The following is a 21,909-nucleotide window of genomic DNA, read 5'->3' as shown; positions in this document are numbered from 1 at the left end:
GCACTCCTTATAGACACGGCAACCAACAACCGTGTGGAAGCATCAGTGCAAGCTGAAACAGAGTAGCTCACATGAAGTGAAAACTGTCATCTAATGAATACAGTCTGTAAAGGATTTACTGTATATACTTGCATATAAGCCTAATTTTTCAGCACAAAAAAAATGTGCTGAAAAGTTATCCCCTTGACTTATATTCAAGTCAGTGGAGCAGAACAGATGGTGGAGCAGGTTTTGTTACTGGCAGAGGAGTGTAAGGATTGTGCACTAGTGAGCCTGCTCTTGCCAGCTGGCTCCCTGCTGTGTCTGTGCACCCCATCCCCCACAACATGATGTGCAGAGTGCGCTGCTCCAGACTACCTGTGTCCCCAGGCTTGTGAACTGGAGTGCAAGCAACGTGTCAGTGGTGCAATGATAGGGGACACAGCTGTATCATCCTTGGGGCTATGGGGAGATCTGGCTATGGGGAGAGGGGCTGACTTGCACTAGGGGAACATCAGGCTACTGTGGAGGGGGCTATACTGGGTAGGGGGGCTTATACACGAGTCCATCACTTTTTTTCTTGGTTTCTGATGGAAAAGTGGGTACCTCGGCTTAAACGCAGGTCAGCTTATATGCAAGTATATACGGTATTAGTTCTAATTGCAAATGCACATGTGACTACAGTTGCCGGACTGCTAGTTACTAGCTCTTCAGGAACCCTCACAAAGGATTAATATGATGCAGGTAATGGCAGTGGCCTAGCTAAGGAGCTATGGGTTCGTCCTGGTGCAAATTTTACATTGCCCTCCCCACCCTCCCCCCAAGCACTCTATACATAATAATTGATACGGTGCACCAAAACCTGCCAAGGACGATCGCAGTGTCAGAGGTGCAAAAAGGGGATGGGGAACAGTTTGTTAATGATTACTACTATTCAAAGCATCTATAGAAGCGATTATTACCAGCACAGGACCAATAGAAAGCTAATACTGTGGTTGAGAGGGGGCCCCTCTGGCCCAAGGGCCCGATGCGGTCGAAACCTCTACAACCCCTATTGCTACACCCCTGGGTAATGGTTTAAACGTCTTGCTATGTATCCATAAATGAAACCCAGGTCAGGCTTGCTGATTGACCTCTCTCATTCGGGGATCTGCAACTCAAGAGAACCTTAGTAGGGTCACACTGAGTCCGCTGCCCTGAATTTTTATGGACTGGACAGCAGACCTAAAACTGACAAGCATAAGACTGCAATGGTTTACTGTGATCTAGCTCACATTTATCTGTTAAATTTTAGTCCATTACACCTTATTGTTTGGAAAAGACTTGCCACATGCATTTTTCTGGGTAGCGTGTCAGAATCAGACATAATGAAAATCACAGACAACACAGAGAAGGCTTTTTGTGTTCATTTTAATGGAAGCGCAGCTTGTGAAGTTCCTACCAGGAGTTTCCTGTTCCATGCCAAATTGAATGCCTGTCATGAGGTGAGAGAAGGAGATAGAGAGAAGCATACCAAGCTTTTCTTAAAAATGCCTTCAAGCTAATTCATTCACATGGGGAACTTAATATTTAGGGTGTATAAATCCATGACAAGGCCCAACCCAATTTTATAAACGCTACCTGCAAATGATATCCCTGGGAAAGAATAGCAAAGACCTTAAAGCAGATCTGTTTCTAGAAAAGGATAACAAAGTGGATACTCATCTCAGTAGTGGGGAGTCTTTACATGGTCCAAATGCTTCCTAGACCCTCTTTTAGCCCTCTGTTGCCTTATGTGGCCATGCCTTCATCTGTGTACAAGCTTATTCATACTGAGCAATAATAAGTAAGGTGCGTGCATGCCCAGTGTAACGATCGGTGTAACACAGAGAGGGTCTGATTACCGGTGATCTGCAGTATCACCGAGAATACAGATATATACCCGATTATTGATGATCTGCAGTATCACTGATAATCAGATATATCTTCTAACCTCTGGACACCTGAGGGATGAGAGTGTTTGGTGCAACAGTAATACTTTGAGGAAAGCACCTGAGAGATAGGTGCTAGGCACTAAGAGATACTGCTCTGGATCAGATTCCTTCCACAGGTCTGATGCTCCCCAAGGGGCGGAGCCAGACTGAGAGAGTGGGAAGGACAGAACGTGAGTGACACCAAGGAGCAGTGTCACTAACGGATCTGTGAACTATCTCTTAACAGGAGAGATAGTTCTCGAGGTCGGACAGGCCAGGTTGTAAACACACGGACAGATACAGTACAGAGACAGGAGACAGATGCAGAATCCTGGAACTAGCAGAGTTTGGCAACAAGGTATCAGAAAGACAAAGGTACAGAATCAGAGATCAGAAGAATGGTCAGGAAAGCAGAAGGTCATAACAGATAATCAACAATGCCTAGACTTGAGTGTGAGCTCCAAATTCTCACACTCCAGGGACTGAGCTAGATAATAACAATAATACAGATGGTACAGAATTCCTAGACTAAGGTGTGAGCTCCGTGATCATCAACACCTATGAAACTGTCTAATAACACAGACACTGACAAGGTCTGAGTGCTACCACGTAGTGATCGCAACGCCAGACACCAGAGAACTGACCAGCACCCAGTATATATACTCTAGCGCTCTCCAGCGCCTCCCCTAAGTGCTGGACCAATGAAGGTTGCTGAATTTGTCAGCTGACCCCCTTCTGACTGCCATAAAGGCCCTGCCTCTCTGCGCGCGCGCACGCACGCGCGTCCTCCTAAACCAATGTGGACTATCAGTCCCAGCCACACCAGTCATGTGTTGTAATGTTTCTGCTGTGTTGGATGCGGAAACCGCCGCACCGCTGTCCGTACGTGCAGCGTTTTCTCCGCATTCCGCATTGTTGAAAGGAGCAGGACTATGCGTGCAACTTGCCGCCTTGGACGCGGAATCCGCCGCCCTGTTGTTATAGCATGCGGCGTTTCTCCGCGCTCCGCCTGCGCGCCAGCTGCCCTGTTGGACGCAGAATCAGCCGCCTCACTCTGAGTCTTAGCGGCGGCTTTTCCGCGTTTCCTCACACCCAGTAGGAGTAAGGTCCAAACATGCACAGATGGAAGAAGCAGTGTAGAGTGGCTTCTTTCTTTCTACTGGACATGCCAGGACCTTATTTGTGCATGCCCAGTATTCCCAATAAACTCGTACATAGCGAGAACACGGCCACGAGAAACATATCCAACAAGCTTGTGCCGAAAATGTTTCAAGGGACCCAGTGCTGGAATTGTGGGGTGTAAGAGGATCGGGGAAGCCTCTGGATTATTCAGAGGTTTCCTACTGCTGAGATAAGTATCTTATTTTTTTATTTTTATTTTTTTACTTTTTTTGGCTTCAGGAATGAGTTAACTATAACTATAGTACAGGAGGGTGTCAGCAAACTGTCATCTTAAAGCTAACCTGAACTGAAAAATAAAAGTCAAAATAAACATACATATGTCCTGCTCTTTTCTCCTGTTGCACGTCCAGTTTGTCCACTGATGGAATTCTCCATTTTAAAAATGGTGATGACCTCATAACAGCTTCTGGGTCAGCACTCTGTTAACCAGTAATACTGCTTGCGCCATAGGGAAACATAGACATTACCTTGCACATCAGTTGTCCTTTCAGTTATAATTGACAGCAACTGATATAGTGGAAAAGGCCTAAGACTTTCAGTTCCGACTAGATCTAGTTAGAACTGGAAGGAATCTTTGTTAGAAGAAAATAGTGAGCTCCTGAGAGGAACTGACGGCAAGTTAAGTATGTAATATTCATTTACAGGTACATCGTGTTTATTTTAAATAATTTTACTTAAAATGAGTAGAAAGCCCAATGCAAGATTAATAGGCAAAACAAACCACAAGTGGGTACCAAAACAGAAACCAACAGATTACCACAAATCCATTAAAATGGACATAGTATTGCTCCGTCATAGTGTGAAGCCAGCCTAAATCACATCTGTTATCATCAAGGATATGAAGTCTGCATATTGTGCATTGTCCAGCTGCAAGGGCATACAGTTTTGTAGTAAACATTATAAGCCATTCATTGCTAAACTGCAGTTACCGTATAGTTCAGTCAAGTGTTCCATGTATTAAAAACCCTGCTTTGCTTTTCTCTGCAGGACATTGTAGTTAATAAACAATTTGATGATTTGCACACTGCTGTGAAGGCAACTATGCCAAATTTGATGATTAAACTTGGTGGAAATTCTGAAATGTTCAAAAGAACCTATCTAAAGGTAAGATCATTTGTACTCGCTGCAATCTATATCAAGCACCTCGTTTTAAACAAGGTGATATAACACTTTGATAACATTTAAGTTTTGAAAATCTTATAAATTGTGTGCACTTTAGGGATTCCCTGTCATCACGTCTCTAGCTTGTTTCGTAGCAGAAATTATATGTTCTTAACATAAACCTTTCTCAAATTAAAAACAACATTTACTAAGGTTAACCTCCTCTGCAGTATTCATTTAGGGTAAGTTCATATTGAATTAATTGCGATATGCATGCAGAACATGGCAACAGATTTTAAAATTAGCGTCACACATGTGCGTGGCAACACATGATACCTGGCCATCTTTTATTTGTGATGCGGCGTAACATGCAGATTGTCCAGTAGCGTACATCGTGACGTGCGTTATTATGATGGAACCAAAACCACTGCAGAGCCAATGCATCAGTGAAGGGGCCCATTGTGTATGTTATAATTTACCCTTAAATTATAAAATAAATAAGGTTCCCAACAGCTGTCACAGCTGTTGTTGGATGTTGGTACAGGAATATAGGCATTGACTGCTGCCACAACTACACTTATGCACTTAACCATACACCAGAAAAGGCACGACAGAGAGTGGGGCACTTTTACACTTCACACTTTTGTTTAAATACCACATTCTGTATTTTAGACTTTAGTCTGCCAATTCATACAAATGTTCACAGGTGCAGTAGATGTTCAGTAATTTACTGAAGCCATTTGACAACAGCCTGTTTAGTAACAGCAGAAAGTGTTTGGAGCTGTCTCTGTGTTGTTACATGCTGTTCCTTGCAGTGAGGGCATTACAATAGTAAGAGGCATCCTGACATCCCTTTAGAATGTACATGTTTGTTATACTGCCTCTGCTTGGTCTGAATCTGTCTATTAGACTTTCTTAACATTTTATTTAATTGCAACAGTTTAGATGAACTCCAAGAAACTCTTAAGATGCCCTGCTTAGGTGATTTTCTTACTAGCTCCTCTGCATCTTCAAACAGGAACCTAAAGGATTAAACAGCCGAAGGGCTGCAGGGAAAACCTCTTTTGTTCCATTCTCTCTTCTCGCTGCCTGTGGGGTAGAAAAGCTTGTTCCTCCCAAGAAGCCTTTGCAGCCTATCAACATCCGATCAGCGGGACTTGCAGGAGACAGGGGCTGTTTCTATTAGCTCTCTGTTCCTGTCATAGCTCTCTCTGCTTCTGCGAATCACAGCTTTGCAGTCTCCTTACTGTTTACAGAGAACATTTAAGTGATATTCGAGCTGGGATACAAAAGAATTATTATTATTATTATTTAGTATTTATATAGCGCCGACATATTACGCAGCGCTGTACAGTGTATATATGTATATATATATATATCTTGTCACTAACTGTCCCTCAAAGGAGCTCACAATCTAATCCCTACCATTGCCATATGTCTATATTATGTAGTGTAAGTACTGTAGTCTAGGGCCAATTTTAGAGGGAGCCAATTAACTTATCTGTATGTTTTTGGAATATGGGAAGAAACCCACGCAGACACGGAGAGAACATACAAACTCTTTGCAGATAGTGCCCTGGCTGGGATTCGAACCAGGGACCCAGCGCTGCAAGGCGAGAGAGCTAACCACTACGCCACCGTACAGAAGTGGTGTGGTAGAACATTTTGGAGAAATACATGGAGGTAATCCTGCGGGACTGAAGTTTAAGGGGATCTACAGGTTACCGGATTGTGGAAGGGGAGGTGACAGGGAGAAGGCACTCCTCCAGAAGGAATCCCAGTGGATCTATACCTTGAATTCTTTAGAACCGATGGGTTTAAATAGTGACTTGGACTTTGTCCCGTTCCTATGAATGCAAAGGGTAGCATCATCAGTGGCTGAATAGAGTACTGGTTAAGTGCACTGCCTTTGACATGGGAGACCAGGGTTCGATCCTGGCTAGGGTCAGTACCTATTCAGATGATTTTTTGTAGAAAAAGCAGCGGGTTGGCACTACTGTGAGAGCTGGCGTCCTGCGGTGGTCTTGAATCTATCCCACTTCTAGCATAGCGTGCTCTGGTGTATAGAAATGTACCAGGTGGCAGAGGAGGCAAAGCAAATGGATACCGGCACTGCTGTAAGCTATATTTAATAAATATGGTGAATACAGTACAAAAAGCATATGAAAATTCAGGTTGCTGTAGCTGTGTTACAAATTCATAGCATATCAGGTGGGATACCTTGTGGTGCGGTGGGTGCCGGGTGAGGTTAAGCCTGACGGCCGTTTCGCGCACGTCTGCGCATCTACGGAGGCTGCAAAGGCGGGGGAGACGGATTGCCGGTATTAGTAACCAGGCGCGCACAGCGGTGACGTCCCGCTTCTCGGCTCCGCCCCTAAACTTCCTTCTCAAGTCTACAGACGGCTGGAGCGCATAGCGCACCAGCAACGTCTGACGTGATGGCAGCGTGGATACACTGAATCAGTTGATCAGTGTAGCGTGCATTACGCTTAGTCACGCGCCTGTGGTGCTAGTTGGGCCGGTCTGGCACCATCTAGTGCTAAAAAATGAGAAAGCACCTCCGATGTGGTTTCAGGGTAGAATAGTGGGAAATGAGGATGAAAGGCATAAAAACAGGTAGCAAGAAAAAGTGGGAGTGACGTTTAGCATGGTGAACATGTATAGTGCCCTAATTCCACATCGTTAAGTGCTGTCCCTGCAGCGAAACTGTCGCCCCAGTAGTGGGCGACTGTGTCGTGATAAGTGACAGTGTGTCACTAAATCTACCTAGACTAAAGAACGGAGTTGATTAAAATCATTGACAAGATTGGTTGCCCGATGAATTGACCCCATAAGGGGTCAAACGAGGGGTCAATCCAATCTCTTAGAGAGGTAGGGAGGGGTATGGGGAGCTAGAAATGGACAGCCACTGCACCAGCATCAGATAAGTTTAAATATAGGGGAAATAGGTCAAAGGAGATGTAATAACTCTAATTGGCATTCTAAGGTTAAAAAGAGACATTCAGTCTAGGGGTCCAAAAAACAAGAAAGATCTGTGTAGTCATTTAGGCCTAAAGGGCCCATTGCATTGGTCCGTAGAATCAATAGGACTTCTTCACGTTTCAATCTTTTTTCTCGATCGCCCCCTCTAGTAGGAGGTGGGACTTGTATTAAGCCTGCAAAAGTAAGTGCATTTGGATCACCCCTATGATTGTCTCTTATATGTTCCACCACTCTGGGTGATCCCTTGCCGGAGCCTATAGAATTGTAGTGTTCCCGGAATCTTTCGCCCAGAGTTCTGGTAGTCTCTCCGATATAGAATCTGCCACAGGGGCACCACAGGGCATAAACCACAAATCTGGTCTTGCATGTCACAAATGCGCGTACGTGCCGTCGAATTGGTCCTACTTGTACATCTGTACCTGTCACCATCTGCTTACATGACTTACACCGACCACACCTGTGGTTGCCCTGTGGTTGGCCCCTGCGCAACCAGCTACTCCCATCAGGGGAGCTAAACTCACTTCTGCTAACAAGGGAACCAATAGTTGGAGATTTTTTAAAAGAAAGCAGAGGTCCCTCCTCTACTAAAGGTCTGAGACTGGCATCCTTTGTTAAAATGTCCCAGTGATTGATTATAGATTCCTTTATGACATCCGACATGGCGGTATATTCAAAAGTAAAGGGGGTTGTTTTCCTCTCATATTTCCTTTTGGCCGTCTTTCTCTGGAGGAGGGTTTGTCTGTCTTGGGAAAGGGCCTTTTTGAAGGCTTTCTGGATTAACTCCTTCTCGTAACCTCTGGCAGTTAGCCTAGACCCTAGTTCCTCGGATTGGCGACGAAACTCAGCGTCGCTCGCGTTGTTGCGGCGAAGCCTGAGGAACTGGCCATAGGGTAATGCCTTGGTCACGTGTTCAGGGTGGAAACTTGTTCTGTGCAACAGGGAATTGGATGCGGTGGGCTTCCTATAGCCCCTTGGTATTAACCTATCATTCTCCACTTCCAATTCCAGATCTAAGAACGCCACCTTTTCATAGCTGGTGGTGGCTGTAAAGATCATGTTACATTTATTTTGGTTAATGTAGCCTAGAAAGTCAAAGAATGATTCACAAGTCCCGGACCAGAATACGAGGACGTCGTCCACGTACCTGGACCACGTCCTGAGTTGTCGCCTGAAAGGATTGCACGTGGAGTGGATATGCAGCTCCTCCCACCATGCCAAGAATAAGTTAGCATAGGTGCAGGAGACTGCTGTGCCCATGGCAGTGCCAGAGACCTGGTGGTACCACTTTTTATCGAACAGGAAGGCATTGTGTGTCAAGACAAACATGAGACACTCACAAATGTATGCCTTCCATGCCTCATTTCTATCAGTTCTGTTCAAGAAGAGCCTAACAGCCTGCACCCCCAAATCATGGGGTATGCGGCTGTACAAACTCTCAACGTCGATCGTCGCCAGTAGGTCACCTACGTGCCACGTATGGTCCTCGAGGCCCCTTAAAACGTCGACCGTGTCGGAAAGGTGGGAGGGGATCTCCTCCATGAGTGGCCTGAGGACGTGGTCCAGGTACCTGGACAGTCTCTCCGTCGTCGACCCAATGCCAGAGACAATGGGCCGACCCGGAGGACTAGTCCGGGACTTGTGAACCTTTGGGATATGGTACCAAACTGGCTTTGTTGGGCAAGTGGGCAGCAGCCCATTGGCTAGCGTGGAGGTGAGTATTCCTTGTTCTACTCCTTTCTTCAGGAGGGACCTTAGGGAATTTTGATAGCGGATAGTGGGGTCTTCGGTCAGGGGCTGATAGACACTCCTGTCTTGCAACTGCCTGAGGGCTTCACTTTTATATTGTTCTGCGGTCATCACTACAATTGTCCCTCCTTTATCCGCCCTCTTAATTAATAGATCTGGTCTTGAACGCAGCCACTTGAGGGCCCGAGCTTCCCTTTCAGATATATTCTTAGTAGCCTTTGGATAGATTTCTGCCTTTAAGTCTCTCTCCACCATTTTCTGGAAGACATCCAGGCAGGATCCAGGTTGAACATGGAACGGAGTAACAGATTTACATGGTCTAAAGGTAGAGACATCGCCAAGAGTGGGTCCCTCTCTTATGCCTACATCCATCTGAATCTCATTTGACGTAGTATCTAGTTCTTTTAGGATCTCTAGGTTCACCATAACCTGGTCACCCCATGATATGTCTGGGCTAAAGCCTAAGGGGCTTACTCGAGCAGTTCCCCACGTGGCACCATCTTTCATTGGTGCCGTCTCCCTTTTGGCAAAATGCCATTTGATATTCAGTCGTCTGACATTTTTATAGAGTTCAATTTTAAATTTGGCGAAGTCAAAATCCGTGGCTAAGGAAAAGTTCAGACCCTTCTGTAGCAGCGTTTCTGTGCCCTCTGGTAAATTTTGATCAGAAAGGTTCAGTATCTCCAAGGGTTGGGGTATTTCGCCATCCATTCTCAATTCCTCCTCCGTTTGCGATCCTTCTTGTCCTCCCATGATAGACGTTTGTTCTTTTTTCTTTGCTTTGTTTTTTCCTCTGCCCCTCCGTGTGCTCCTCCTAAAGGGCGAGCAGGGGTTTGAGGATTGTCGCCACTTTGTTGCCCCCGTGCAATCGGCTTTTTTGCATCAACTTTGACCTCGTCCTCACTGGATTCCGTGTCTGTGGTCCAGTAGCCCTTTCCCTTTCTTGGTGTTTTCGCTTTTCCCCCTCTCTGCCAAGAGAAGTATCTTTTGAGAAGATGATCCTCCTTATCCCTCTGGAATTTCTTTAGTTTCCTTTCTTTGATCGTGTCCTGTATTACCGTGAGTTTGCGGTCAATCCTTTTAATCGTCTTAGAGTATTGTTTTTTCTCCACCATACTCAGATATTGATTCTTAGTGGATTCAATTTCTTTTAGAGTTTTAACGTGTTCCTCCCTTGTTCGTTCAAGGACTATATCCTGCAAGTTCGCAGCATGCAGCAGGTAGGCATTTTTCCATTTTTTCACAAATGCTTCATCGTCCTGATATTCCGATGGCTCGACATAACGTCTAAAGCCTCGTGCCACTATCTTATCCTCTTTATACTGCTGTAATGCTGTGACCGTCCAAAACAACTTCACCTCCTTCTCGCTTAACCTCTCCAAGTTGATTTCAGCAACCCGAGCACCCACCGTTTTATTTGATGCTGTAGATGTCGCTGTGTTTTTAAAAAAACTTTGAACATCGCATCTCCCATTGATCACCGCTAGTTCCTCTCGCTCATCATCGCTTGATGTATTGTCGTCATCTGACTCAGAATGTACATCATAATCGTGACCAGATGTGGTCGACATATTCGTGTGCTCTAACCCCAAAAAGAATGGATCAAGATGATTTTTTGTAGAAAAAGCAGCGGGTTGGCACTACTGTGAGAGCTGGCGTCCTGCGGTGGTCTTGAATCTATCCCACTTCTAGCATAGCGTGCTCTGGTGTATAGAAATGTACCAGGTGGCAGAGGAGGCAAAGCAAATGGATACCGGCACTGCTGTAAGCTATATTTAATAAATATGGTGAATACAGTACAAAAAGCATATGAAAATTCAGGTTGCTGTAGCTGTGTTACAAATTCATAGCATATCAGGTGGGATACCTTGTGGTGCGGTGGGTGCCGGGTGATAGGTTAATACCAAGGGGCTATAGGAAGCCCACCGCATCCAATTCCCTGTTGCACAGAACAAGTTTCCACCCTGAACACGTGACCAAGGCATTACCCTATGGCCAGTTCCTCAGGCTTCGCCGCAACAACGCGAGCGACGCTGAGTTTCGTCGCCAATCCGAGGAACTAGGGTCTAGGCTAACTGCCAGAGGTTACGAGAAGGAGTTAATCCAGAAAGCCTTCAAAAAGGCCCTTTCCCAAGACAGACAAACCCTCCTCCAGAGAAAGACGGCCAAAAGGAAATATGAGAGGAAAACAACCCCCTTTACTTTTGAATATACCGCCATGTCGGATGTCATAAAGGAATCTATAATCAATCACTGGGACATTTTAACAAAGGATGCCAGTCTCAGACCTTTAGTAGAGGAGGGACCTCTGCTTTCTTTTAAAAAATCTCCAACTATTGGTTCCCTTGTTAGCAGAAGTGAGTTTAGCTCCCCTGATGGGAGTAGCTGGTTGCGCAGGGGCCAACCACAGGGCAACCACAGGTGTGGTCGGTGTAAGTCATGTAAGCAGATGGTGACAGGTACAGATGTACAAGTAGGACCAATTCGACGGCACGTACGCGCATTTGTGACATGCAAGACCAGATTTGTGGTTTATGCCCTGTGGTGCCCCTGTGGCAGATTCTATATCGGAGAGACTACCAGAACTCTGGGTGAAAGATTCCGGGAACACTACAATTCTATAGGCTCCGGCAAGGGATCACCCAGAGTGGTGGAACATATAAGAGACAATCATAGGGGTGATCCAAATGCACTTACTTTTGCAGGCTTAATACAAGTCCCACCTCCTACTAGAGGGGGCGATCGAGAAAAAAGATTGAAACGTGAAGAAGTCCTATTGATTCTACGGACCAATGCAATGGGCCCTTTAGGCCTAAATGACTACACGGATCTTTCTTGTTTTTTGGACCCCTAGACTGAATGTCTCTTTTTAACCTTAGAATGCCAATTAGAGTTATTACATCTCCTTTGACCTATTTCCCCTATATTTAAACTTATCTGATGCTGGTGCAGTGGCTGTCCATTTCTAGCTCCCCATACCCCTCCCTACCTCTCTAAGAGATTGGATTGACCCCTCGTTTGACCCCTTATGGGGTCAATTCATCGGGCAACCAATCTTGTCAATGATTTTAATCAACTCCGTTCTTTAGTCTAGGTAGATTTAGTGACACACTGTCACTTATCACGACACAGTCGCCCACTACTGGGGCGACAGTTTCGCTGCAGGGACAGCACTTAACGATGTGGAATTAGGGCACTATACATGTTCACCATGCTAAACGTCACTCCCACTTTTTCTTGCTACCTGTTTTTATGCCTTTCATCCTCATTTCCCACTATTCTACCCTGAAACCACATCGGAGGTGCTTTCTCATTTTTTAGCACTAGATGGTGCCAGACCGGCCCAACTAGCACCACAGGCGCGTGACTAAGCGTAATGCACGCTACACTGATCAACTGATTCAGTGTATCCACGCTGCCATCACGTCAGACGTTGCTGGTGCGCTATGCGCTCCAGCCGTCTGTAGACTTGAGAAGGAAGTTTAGGGGCGGAGCCGAGAAGCGGGACGTCACCGCTGTGCGCGCCTGGTTACAAATACCGGCAATCCGTCTCCCCCGCCTTTGCAGCCTCCGTAGATGCGCAGACGTGCGCGAAACGGCCGTCAGGCTTAACCTCACCCGGCACCCACCGCACCACAAGGTATCCCACCTGATATGCTATGAATTTGTAACACAGCTACAGCAACCTGAATTTTCATATGCTTTTTGTACTGTATTCACCATATTTATTAAATATAGCTTACAGCAGTGCCGGTATCCATTTGCTTTGCCTCCTCTGCCACTCAGTACCTATTCAGTAAGGTGTTCAAGGCAAGACTCCCTAACACTGCAGGGTGGCCTCCTGAGCGCGTCCCAGTGGCTGCAGCTCTTGAGCGCTTTGAGTCCAACAGGAGAAAAGCGCTATACAAATGTTCAGATTATTATTATTATTATTATCATCACGGGTGGAGTTCCCCCTTAGTGGTGGATGCATGGAAAATACCTGTCCTCTGTATGGTCTTCCCTTCGCGCCGGATTTGTAGCATAGCCTTCCTTCTGACAGATGTAAAGTACGCTGTGTACACTAGCGCAATCTTTGTATATCATGCATGGTGTTGCTGGTGCCGCTGATATGCATATTATTTACCTTTGTGTCTGCATTGCCTGGGTTGCAGATGAATCAATGGCTTGAGACAGAGTTGGGACTTTAATGATCCTGTAGGCTGGACGAGGATAAGGGGTGGCTTAGCTGCATGTAGGTCTCAGCGAGATCGTGCGGCATAACCCCGCCCACTTTCGGCCTACTGTGTCTAGCCCTGCCATGCTGGAACGCATAAAAGGATATGACGTCTATTCCCCCGCCACGCACACCCAGTTGAAGCTCGCAGAGGGCAGCCGCAATGCGTTGGTGGGCAGGGCTACACCCGTGAAGTCTATTTGAGCACTCCTCTACTGCGGTCAGCTGACTCTTCACTACTGCGGACAGCGTGCACACCGACGGCTTTCTAAGTCAACAGAGGTTGGTCAACAGTAACCTTTGAGCACTTGCAATACTCCAGAGGGGTGACTCTTGAGCGCAATGCGTGCCTGTCATCTATAGGCGAAGTCTGCTGTTGCTGCAAGTTCCCTGCTAGTACCCCATGTTTTGGTAAGAATTTCCTCAGTTTTCTTCTGTCAGCAAGTTTACTGTATCGCAGCCGTCCCACAGCTGATGTGCCTCTCTTCCCCTGCCGCCACGAAGACACCAGAGTTTGTGTGGTTGCCGGTGCCAGTGTGAGGGTGTGTGTGAGCGCCAGCTGTGTGTGTTTGGAGTGGAGCGCTCCACTGTATCTTTTAAGTGGTTTTAAATATGTGTTTTTTGGACATTTTTTTCTACATGTATCCCATTAAAGATTGCTTAATATTTTGCATATCCTGATGGCACGTGATGGCACCTTTTTTGTCCCCTCCGCACTGTTTACGCCACATCAGAGCTGCCCGTAATGTTTCTGGGCTTTATCACATATTCTAGTCTTTATGAATTGACATTTACTGACATGTTAAGGTATTTACCGCACAATTCTGTAATTACCTCAATGTTCGGTAATTTCAGGTTTTCTTGCGGTAACAGCCTTTATGAATTGACATTTTCCTCAGTGCTCGGTAAACTCAGCTGTTTTCTGCATTACCAAATGCGGTAATGCTTTATGAATCGAGGTCATAGTGTAAAAGGACCCTTAGCTTGCACAAGATGCAGATTTAGCTTTACAGGATAGCTTTTTGCTTTTAATGACTTAGTTGGAGTGAACTGCAGTTCTTCAATGTGTTGTAACTGGTCAGTTGTCACATCTGATGTGCTGCACCCATATAGCTTGTAAAGTATACTATATAAAATTAGATACTTGCCTAAGAAGAGAGAAGCCCCTGGATTCTCTCTAGAGGCTTCCTACGTCCTCCTGGCCCTCTCCTTTGCCAAGCGTGGACCCCCGGAACATATCCAAGAAGAGTTTGTTGGATATATACTCACGACTGCACTCCTCTACATGCACAAGCACAGGCGCTGTACGGCCGCACACTTAAACCTTATTGATCCAAGCAAACCCCCCCCCCCACCCCAAGCCACCTTTAGTCAATATTTATTTTGATTAGCATAGCACCCGAATTACCCCTGCCATGCCGCAGAAAAGTTATATCTACAAAAATGCATTGAAGAGCTAGCCACGCTGTTTTTTAAGCTCGCTTTATTTTTAAATGATTTGTATTCATTCACTTTACTTGTCAGTGGTTTAAAAGTTTTGACTGATGAATATGCACCTGATTTTCCTGTTTTTAAACCAAGTCTTAATAGTATTAGATGAAAAGAAGTGACGTGGGGCTCTGTCTTGTGCTGTGATCTGACCACGTGTTCGTGTTCCTAATGCTGATGGTAGGATGATAAAGCCAACAGTCCGCTCCTTTGTAGTTATTTTTGCTTTGCTTTGTTGCGCTCTCTCTCCCTCAGGCAGACCCAATACAAAAGGTTAAAAATTATGCGAAGGACAATAACCTGCAGCTGTCTGAATTAATGGGGAAAATGGAAGAACAGAAAGCTATTCAAATTACTCATGAAGACTTTGAACAGACATTAACTGTAAGTTGCCATTTATTCTATCTTTAAATTGATTAATGATCAGTCAGAAATATGCAGTTGACTACTTGAGAGTTAAATATGGTCAATAAGATGCAAATCATTCTGAGTTTATGCTAATTTTATGCAAATGTATTCAACTTGAACATGGACCAGATGCTATAGTGGCTGTATGTGGTCCATGTTTACGCTGTGTGCATCTGCTTAAAATTAGCATAAATGTTGCATGAACTCAAAATTATTTACATCTGATTAAGCAGCTACACAAACTGGTAGGTAAAAAGAGCCGCACACATATCAGTCAGTATTTTCCTAGACTGGGCTCTTAAAAGGAACCAGAGGGAGGGAAGAGATACATGGAGGATGCCATATTTATTTCCTATTACATAATGCCAGTTGCCTAGCAGCCCTGCTCATCTTTCTGGTGAGTAGTGTCTGCATCACACATCTAAAACATGCAGCTAATCCAGTCAGAATTCATTTGTTCATAGTGTATGGCTAAAAGTAAGAGGCAAGAGGCAGAGATCAGCAGGACAACCAGGGAACATGCATTGTTTAAAAGGAAATACATATTACAGCCTCCATATGTTTCTCACCTTGGGTTCCCTTTAAGCCATTAATAGACACACCAGAAGAGACACCGTGAGCAATGGATAATGACTGCAGGCAGCATGCTCCATAACAAGTTACAGATAGTATCCTTTATTTTATTTTTATTTAAAGAGAACCCGAGGTGGGGTTCTGACAATGAAATCCGCATACAGAGGCTGGGTCTGCCTATACAGCCCAGCGTCTGTTGCTATCCAGATCCCCCCTAAGCCCCCCCTGCGCTCACCCATAAAACCATAAATAAAGCGGGCTGTGTTTACCTCTGTATCGTCAGTCTCGGCTCTCCCCCCGTCTCCTGCATAGCTCCGGTCCCCGCCCGCGTCCCTTCCCTCCCCGCTGATCCAATCAGCGGGGAGGGAAGGGACGCGGGTGGGGACCGGAGCTATGCAGGAGGCGGGGGGAGCAGCAGACTGACAGTACAGAGGTAAACACAGCCCGCTGTGACATGCTGCGTGTCGGCAAAGCGGCTGTGATTTATGGGTGATCACAGAGCGCAGGGGGGGCTTAGGGGGGATCTGGATAGCAACAGAAGCTGGGCTGTATAGGCAGACCCAGCCTCTGTATGCAGATTTCATTGTCAGAACCCCACCTTAGGTTCTCTTTAACCACTTCCCGACCGCCGTATGTACAATTGGCGGCCGGGAAGTGGACCCCGCAAGGACCGCCGCATGTACAGATGGCGGCGGTCCTTGTACGGGCATGGGCGGAGCGATCGCAATGACGCGATCCTCCACCGGGGACTGGCTCCGCCCCCCTCGCTCTGTAACCCGCCGGCCGTTCGGAAGCGCCGGCGGGTTACTAGCACCCGGATCGCCGCATGCAAAGTGTATTATACAGGCTGCCTCCTGCCCTGGTGGTCCCAGTGTCCGAGGGACCACCAGGGCAGGCTGCAGCCACCCTAGTCTGCACCCAAGCACACTGATTTCCCCCCCCCCCTGCCCCCTGATCGCCCACAGCACCCCTCAGACCCCCCCCCCCCGCCCACCCCCCAGACCACTGTTTGCACCTAATCACCCCCCTAATCACCCATCAATCACTCCCTGTCACTATCTGTAAACCCTATTTTTTTTAATTCCCTAAACTGCCCCCTGCTCCCTCCTGATCACCCCCCCACCCCTCAGATTCTCCCCAGACCCCCCCCCCCTGTGTACTGTATGCATATATCCCCCTGATCACCTGTTAATCACCCATCAATCACCCATCAATCTCCCCCTGTCACTGCCACCCATCAATCAGCCCCTAACCTGCCCCTTGCGGGCAATCTGATCACCCACCCACACCAATAGATCGCCCGCAGATCCGACGTCAGATCACCTCCCAAGTGCAGTGTTTACATCTGTTCTCTACCCTAAACACCCACTAATTACCCATCAATCACCCATCAATCACCCCCTATCACTGTTACCCATCAGATCAGACCCTAATCTGCCCCTTGCGGGCACCCAATCACCCGCCTACACGCTCAGATTGCCCTAAGACCCCCCCCCCTTATCAATTCGCCAGTGCATTATTTACATCTGTTCTTCCCTGTAATAACCCACTGATCACCTGTCAATCACCCATCAATCACCCCCTGTCACTGCCACCCATCAATCACCCCCTGTCACTGCCACCCATCAATCAGCCCCTAACCTGCCTCTTGCGGGCAATCTGATCACCCACCCACACCAATAGATCGCCCGCAGATCCGACATCAGATCACCTCCCAAATGCATTGTTTACATCTGTTCTCTACCCTAAACACCCACTAATTACCCATCAATCACCCCCTGTCACTGCTATCCATCAGATTAGACCCCTATCTGCCCCTAGGGCACTCAATCAACCGCCCACACCCTCAGAACGCCCTCAGACCCCAGCCCTGATCACCTCGCCAGTGCATTGCTTGCATCTATTCCCCTCTCTAATCACACCTTGAGTCACCCATCAATCACCTCCTGTTACGGCTAGCACACCTACCCATCAGATCAGGCCCTAATTTGCCCCGTGTGGGCTCCTGATCACTGGGCCAAGCCCTCAGATCTCCCTCAGACCCCCTTCCGATCACCTCCCCAGTGCATTGATTGCATCTATTTTCCCCTCTAACCACCCCCTGAGACACCCATCAATCACCTCCTGTCACCCCCCCCTAGCACTCCTATCCATCAGATCAGGCCCAATACAACCTGTCATCTAAAAGGCCACCCTGCTTATGACCGGTTCCACAAAATTCGCCCCGTAATAGACCACCTGTCATCAAAATTTGCAGATGCTTATACCCCTGAACAGTCATTTTGAGACATTTGGTTTCCAGACTACTCACGGTTTTGGGCCCGTAAAATGCCAGGGCAGTATAGGAACCCCAAAAGTGACCCCATTTTAGAAAAAAGACACCCCAAGGTATTCTGTTAGGTGTATGACGAGTTCATAGATTTTATTTTTTGTCAAAAGTTAGCGGAAATTGATTTTTATTGGGTTTTTTTTCACAAAGTGTAATTTTTCACTAACTTGTGACAAAAAATAAAATCTTCTATGAACTCGCCATACACCTAACGGAATACCTTGGGGTGTCTTCTTTCTAAAATGGGGTCACTTGTGGGGTTCCTATACTGCCCTGGCATTTTAGGGGCCCTAAACCGTGAGGAGTAGTCTAGAAAACAAATGCCTCAAAATTATTATTATTATTATTATTAAGTATTTATATAGCGCCGACATATTACGCAGCGCTGTACAGTGTATATATATATCTTGTCACTAACTGTCCCTCAAAGGAGCTCACAATCTAATCCCTACCATTGCCATATGTGTATATTATGTAGTGTAAGTATCGTAGTCTAGGGCCAATTTTTAGGGGGAGCCAATTAACTTATCCGTATGTTTTTGGAATGTGGGAGGAAACCGGAGTGCCTGGAGGAAACCCACGCAGACACGGAGAGAACATACAAACTCTTTGCAGATAGTACCCTGGCTGGGATTCGAACCAGGGACCCAGCGCTGCAAGGCGAGAGAGCTAACCACTACGCCACCGTGCTGACCTGTGAATAGGACGTTGGGCCCCTTAGCGCACCTAGGCTGCAAAAAAGTGTCACATGTGGTATCGCCGTACTCAGGGAAAGTAGTATAATGTGTTTTGGGGTGTATTTTTACACATACCCATGCTGGGTGGGAGAAATATCTCTGTAAATGACAATTGTTTGATTGTTTTTACACACAATTGTCCATTTACAGAGATATTTCTCCCACTCAGCATGGGTATGTGTAAAAATACACCCCAAAACACATTATACTACTTCTCCTGAGTACGGCGATACCACATGTGTGGCACTTTTTTGCACCCTAACTGCGCTAAGGGGCCCAAAGTCCAATGAGTACCTTTAGGATTTCACAGGTCATTTTGCGACATTTGGTTTCAAGACTACTCCTCACGGTTTAGGGCCCCTAAAATGCCAGGGCAGTATAGGAACCCCACAAATGACCCCATTCTAGAAAGAAGACACCCAAAGGTATTCCGTTAGGAGTATGGTGAGTTCATAGAAGATTTTATTTTTTGTCACAAATTAGCGGAAAATGACACTTTGTGAAAAAAAACAATTAAAATCATTTTCTGCTAACTTGTGACAAAAAATAAAATCTTCTATGAACTCACCATACTCCTAACGGAATACCTTGGGGTGTCTTCTTTCTAAAATAGGGTCATTAGTGGGGTTCCTATACTGCCCTGGCATTTTAGGGGCCCTAAACCGTGAGGAGTAGTCTTGAAACAAAAATGACCTGTGAAATCCTAAAGGTACTCATTGGACTTTGGGCCCCTTAGCGCAGTTAGGGTGCAAAAAAGTGCCACACATGTGGTATCGCCGTACTCAGGAGAAGTATTATAATGTGTTTTGGGGTGTATTTTTACACATACCCATGGTGAGTGGGAGAAATATCTCTGTAAATGGACAATTGTGTGTAAAAAAAAATCAAACAATTGTCATTTACAGAGATATTTCTCCCACCCAGCATGGGTATGTGTAAAAATACACCTCAAGACACATTATACTACTTTTCCTGAGTACGGCAATACCACATGTGTGGCACTTTTTTGCAGCCTAACTGCGCTAAGGGGCCCAAAGTCCAATGAGCACCTTTAGGCTTTACAGGGGTGCTTACAAATTAGCACCCCCCAAAATGCAAGGACAGTAAACACACCCCACAAATGACCCCATTTTGGAAAGTAGACACTTCAAGGTATTCAGAGAGGGGCATGGTGAGTCCGTGGCAGATTTCATTTTTTTTTTGTCACAAGTTAGCAGAAATGGAAACTTTTTTTTTTTTTTTCTTGTCACAAACTGTCATTTTCCGCTACCTTGTGACAAAAAATAATATCTTCTATGAACTCACTATGCCTCTGAATGAATAATTTGGGATGTCTTCTTTCCAAAATGGGGTCATTTGGGGGGTATTTATACTATCCTGGAATTCTAGCCCCTCATGAAACATGACAGGGGGTCAGAAAAGTCAGAGATGCTTGAAAATGGGAAAATTCACTTTTTGCACCATAGTTTGTAAACGCTATAACTTTTACCCAAACCAATGAATATAGGCTGAATGGTTTTTTTTAATCAAAAACATGTTTGTCCACATTTTTCGCGCTGCATGTATACAGAAATTTTACTTTATTTGAAAAATGTCAGCACAGAAAGTTTAAAAAATATTTTTTTTGCCAAAATTCATGTCTTTTTTGCTGAATATAATAAAAAGTAAAAATCGCAGCAGCAATCAAATTGCACCAAAAGAAAGCTTTATTAGTGACAAGAAAAGGAGCCAAAATTCATTTAGGTGGTAGGTTGTATGAGCGAGCAATAAACTGTGAAAGCTAAAGTGGTCTGAATGGAAAAAAAGGGTTTGTTCCTTAAGGGGGGTAAAGCCCACGGTCCTCAAGTGGTTAAATATTTGTATAGCGCCGACATATTACACAGCGCTGTACAGAGTATATATTGTCTTGTCACTAACTGTCCCTCAGAGGGCCTTACTATAGTCATATGTCTATGTTTGTATCGTGTAGGGTATATAACATAGTCTGGAGCCAATTTAGGGGGAAGCCAATTCACTTATCTGTATGTCTTTGGGATGTGGGAGGAAACTGGAGTGACCAGAGGAAACCCACACAGACACGGGTAGAACATACAAACTCCTTGCAGATTTTGACGTGCCTCGATTCAAACCGGGGAACCAGCACTGCAAGGCGAGAGCACTAACCACTACGCCACCATGCTGTTTCTTCAAAATATTGTCATTTTAAAAAGCTGGATTTTAATCTTTGTTGCTGTTATTGCTTTATCTACTGTATTTTTCTTTTACCTTAGTTCTACCTTGAAAATATAGATCATTTTACTTTATTACATTATTTTCTTCTAAACCTCAGAGTATTGGAATCATAATGTCAAAAGTGGAAATGCAACAACTGATTGACTTCCTGGACAAAGACAAGACAGGCATTATTGATTTCAGGTAATTATAGTAGGTTGTATCATATTAACAATCATTTTCCATGTGTATTTGTGGGATTCAGTGGCCTCACATATAAAATTTTAGACAAATTGTTACAGGGCCATATTTTCTGTGGTCCAGGTACACCAGTCCAGGGAGCCACCAGTAATTACGTGGGATCCTAATAATACATTAGTGTGCAGTGTCATGAAGACATTGCTGTGATGCAGTAATTACAGAAATCTTTGCCTTGTCATCATGCTGCAAGTACATGTAGTGCATCTCCGGGAGTTAGAAGTCTTAAAACAGCAGTAACCAAAATGCAGTTGAATGAGATCAGTGCTGTAAGTATTAGTGTGAACTAGGTACACAATATGAAATGTCGCCGAACAGGGATGGGGAGTCGATCCCCAAGGTGACAGTTTGGGCTGAGTTCTGTACAGATGTATCGTTAGCCTGCAGGCTAGCAACGTGTTCTGTTGCCATAGAGGGGTAGGAGGGACAGTGGAGGAAGGAAAGAACAATATCCTTGGCCAAATTGATCCACCCTGGCAGATCATCTGCTAGCCCCACCACAGGGAGTTGGGGGCTGTTGTACACTTGGTAGATTCTCAGCCGAAGTGGCCTTCACCAACTGCATCTGCCAAGAACCATTGTACGTGTGTACGCAGCTTAAGGGCCTGAAACCCTTGAGCATTCTGTGCCGATTTCAGAAACACATCAGTGTCATATACTGGTACACATTGCCTAAGCCAGCACAGAAATGCACACATTTGTTCAGGTCCTGAAGTAGAAAGTTCTTGTATTAGGGTGAATAATACC

The 21,909-nt window shown here is 45.6% G+C and overlaps 1 protein-coding gene across 1 annotated transcript in view; it reads left to right on the top strand.

Moving 5' to 3' along the window:
• The window catches only part of LRRC74B (leucine rich repeat containing 74B), a 75,996-nt gene that overhangs the window by 51,646 nt on the left and 2,441 nt on the right, over positions 1-21,909 (top strand). Inside the window, exons 10-12 of the mRNA XM_068238732.1 lie at positions 4,101-4,217; positions 14,902-15,030; positions 21,023-21,108. Of these exons, the coding sequence (XP_068094833.1) occupies positions 4,101-4,217; positions 14,902-15,030; positions 21,023-21,108 (332 nt within the window). The remainder of the gene's footprint in view (positions 1-4,100; positions 4,218-14,901; positions 15,031-21,022; positions 21,109-21,909) is intronic.

The sequence above is a fragment of the Hyperolius riggenbachi genome, chromosome 1, assembly GCF_040937935.1.
Source record: "Hyperolius riggenbachi isolate aHypRig1 chromosome 1, aHypRig1.pri, whole genome shotgun sequence".
NCBI lineage: Eukaryota > Metazoa > Chordata > Amphibia > Anura > Hyperoliidae > Hyperolius > Hyperolius riggenbachi.
This window is presented reverse-complemented; position numbering and strand designations above follow the sequence as displayed.